At 56.9% G+C, this 3,454-nt stretch overlaps 1 protein-coding gene across 1 annotated transcript; it reads left to right on the top strand.

The window, feature by feature from the left end:
* The first annotated feature begins 1,134 nt into the window (after nucleotides 1-1,134).
* On the top strand, nucleotides 1,135-2,394 carry CHC_T00000220001 (hypothetical protein). The gene has a single exon (XM_005719223.1). The coding sequence runs from the start codon at nucleotides 1,135-1,137 to the stop codon at nucleotides 2,392-2,394; it is 1,260 nt and encodes a 419-aa protein (XP_005719280.1).
* Nucleotides 2,395-3,454: the final 1,060 nt, after the last annotated feature.

Raw genomic sequence — 3,454 nt, 5'->3', positions numbered from 1 at the left:
TTCCCCACTTCCTCCGCATCCTCGTCTTCCTCCTTTTGTAGGGACACCATTAAATGTCGCGCGCGCGCGCGCCGCGCCGCCGCCCGCCGCATCACAGTCTCCCCGATCTTGCGCTTCGTCTTTTCCGTGTGCACGAACGCCCCGCCGCCGGGAGGGAACGCCCCGCGGTTGCGCGGGATGGAGAGTGTCGCGGCGGCCGCCCGGTGCAGCGGGCACCGCGGCGCGTGCCGGCAGCGGGAGAGCGGCGTCGCTCGCGCGGGGAGCGGCGGGGAGGGCAGGAACGCTGCGTTCATCGCACAAGGGACGGCGTCACGGGGAATTGGGCATCTAACGGTGGGGGGGAGGGGGAGGGGCGTGGCCGGTTGCTTGAGGCATTGATAAGGGTTTCGAGGGCGAAGGGGTGGCGACGGTAGCAATGCCCAAGAGCAAAGATGGACGGAGGGGATGGAGGTGAAAATCGAGATTGCCGTAGACGACCGAGTTTGTGGTCACATTTGCTTGCCTTCCCATTTCGTCATTTACACGCCTCATGTGTACAGTAGCCGCACACGTCGAACACGTGGACACGCGTCCAAGTGTCCACGACTGACACGCGTCCATAATTAACACGCGTCCACGACCGACACCTGTTCCATATCACCACTTGGGTCCTGTTGTGTTTTGATCCCTCTCGGAGATCGGCCTCCATGCATCCACTCCCTTATCCACTTCACCACCTTCCCCTCAACCCGACACCACCTCTCCGTCCCCGCCATCCTTCCCCCAGCCATGGCCGCCCCCGCCTTTCTCACGCCGGCCCTGCCCCTCTCCCCGCACCCCCATTTGCTCCGCACCCTCCCCCACATCACGCGCCCCCGCGCCCGCCGTCTCTCATTCCACCGCCACCGCCGCCGCACCGTCTGCACCTCTTCCCCGTCGCCATCCGACCCCGTGCCGCCGGCGCTGACCAGCTCGCCCTCGGCCATCTCCTTCTCCACGGGCGCTTCGTCCGGCTCGCGCCTCAGCGATGCGCTCACGGAGGCCGCCTCGCGCGCCCTGGCCAACCTGTCGCCCGGCGGCCCGCCCTCCCTCGCCATCGTCTTCGTGTCCGCCTTCTACTGCGTGTCCAACGTCGGCCCTTCCGGCCGCGACACCATGGACTTCGTCGTGCCCAAGCTGCGCGCGCTCGTGCCGCGCCTCGCCGCCGTCGTCGGCTGCACGGCCGCCGGCGTCATCGGCCACACCGCCACGGGCGACGTCGCCGAGGTGGAGGGCGCCCCCGGCGTCAGCGTCACCCTCGCCAGACTCCCCGGTATTCACGTCAAGACCTTTCACGTCATGCCCGACGACATCCCCAGCTCGGACACATCGCAGGACGAGTGGCAGCGCCTCGTTGGCAACCCCCAGGGCGCTAATACCACCCACCCCCCCGCCTTTATGATCTTTTCAGGCACCAGTTTTGCCGAGAAGGGCGAGTTGGATCGCTTCTTGTCGGGCTTGGAATATGCCTATCCGGGCTCGTCGGTTGTTGGGTCCTTGGCTAGTACGGCTGCGGGTAATGCCCAAGGGCACTTGTACTGCACTTTGCCCCGCGATGTGCTTTCAGCGGAGAGCAAATCCATGAGGGATTCGGGGCTCGTGGGAATTTCATTGACGGGCGATGTCCAGCTGGATTGCTTGGTGTCGCCGGGCTGCCGGCCCATCGGGCCGGTGTTTGAGGTCCGCAAGGTCGTTGAGGGCAACGTCTTGGCGGAGATGGAGCTCGTGGGACGCCCGTCTACTTCTCTTTCGGCCGTCGGGCATTTGAAGAGTGTCATTTCGTACGCGACGCCAGAGGAGAAGAGACTCATGCAGGAGGAGATGCTTGTGGGCATTGCGGTAGACACGATTGGAGGAGCTGGGGACGACGGCGACGACGATTACCTTATTCGACATGTAGTTGGGACGGACATGGTGGTAGGCGGCATTACTGTTACGACTAAGATACGCCCCGGGCAGCGTGTACGGTTTTTCATCAAGGAAATGGAGGCCGCACGGCGAAAGCTTGATGCGACGATGCAAAAATATAAGCGCATCGAGCTGGCTAATAGCTTAGTTGGATATAGCAACCCGCCATTTGGCGCAATGGTATTTGTGGACTCTAGACGTGGACGGGCGTTGTTCCGCGAGCCCTTGATGGAAACGAAGATTCTTACTTCGTTCGCGCCTGGCGTGCCTGTCGCTGGCTTTTTCGGTGGGGGGCAAGTGGGACCATGTCATTCCGGAGAGAACGCGCTTAACACCCCATCGGTTTTGCACACTGGCTGTAATCTCATCGCGCTTGTCAGGAGAAGAAGTGGGATGAACCCTGTAGACCCGGTAGATAGTCCCTCGACCTCAAATGTAGATCTTGGAAGCGATGGTTCAAAGGAATAGAAGGGCACCAAAGATTGGTCGCGGAATAAAAGAGAAAGACACCAAAATAGAACACAGCTTCTACGTGAACGCAAGACTCATCGAGATGGAAAGGGGTGTTTACGATTACTCTTTCCGAAAGTGCTACTTCTTTTGAGATGAAAGATGTTGGAGTTCTAAACGAGCGTTTTTGATTTTCTTCTGCTAAACTCGTACAGCACATGGTGGCTGCCGTGCGAAAAGAAAGCAGTACAGCAGTTTGCCTGCGTTGCTTTGCATCACGACCACAGTTTATTCCGAGAGGTGCTGTATCTACTGCTTGCCATATACAGTAACCCCTCTGTCTCCGATGGAGGCTGGATCGCGTGCAGGAGGATCCATTGTATGTAGAGTGAAACACGGCAAGCCTTCCTCCTGCTCAGCATAGCACTTATGCCGACCATCAGAGCTGGTATCTGAAAGCAATGGCCCCTCTCTACTCACAAAGGATATGAGTCTCCCGCCTCCAAAGCATATGGGTTTGTATGAGAAAGGACAATTCAGACTGTCAAGCAAGAAGGAAACGTCTTGCTTGCCGTGAAGCAAGGGCTCTTCCTTCCGACATGAAATCAGACTTAGACAAAAGAGAAACAGAATAAGTACCGTAATCACAAAAGAATGCTCGAGCTTAGAAACCAGTCTGTAAAGTTCTGAACTTTTCTTTTGAGCAAAGTCTGGAAACATGCACAGAATACTATAAAAAGCACTAACCAGGCTACATGTTCTTGTAAAAGAGAGGTACAGTAAAAGCTTTTTTTGTAGAGTCAGCAATAGAAACTTTCGCATTTCGTGGCGAATTCCGACAATTGACTGAGAGTGGAAGGGGCGTGGTAGAAAGCACGCGTAATCTTGGCCACGATTGTGAACAGAAAACCTAAAATGACTCATTCCAGTTGCATTTTACATTAGGGGTTGCATTTATTTTTTCAAACGATAAATCCCTGGAGACAAATTATTCTTGGTAGGAGAAGAAGTTACTACGTTGTAAGCACCCGGGGTATGCCGGTCAATGACTGCTCTCGCAATGGATTTTGGATGTTCT

Source organism: Chondrus crispus, genomic scaffold (assembly GCF_000350225.1).
Source record: "Chondrus crispus Stackhouse genomic scaffold, scaffold_466, whole genome shotgun sequence".
Classification (NCBI taxonomy): Eukaryota; Rhodophyta; class Florideophyceae; order Gigartinales; family Gigartinaceae; genus Chondrus; species Chondrus crispus.
Note: the sequence above shows the minus strand (reverse complement) of the source record. Positions and strands in the feature narration are given on the sequence as shown.

Coding starts and splice junctions, on each gene's coding strand:
- CHC_T00000220001 (XM_005719223.1), top strand. CDS start 1,135: ATGGACTTCGTCGTGCCCAAGCTGCGCGCGCTCGTGCCGCGCCTCGCC.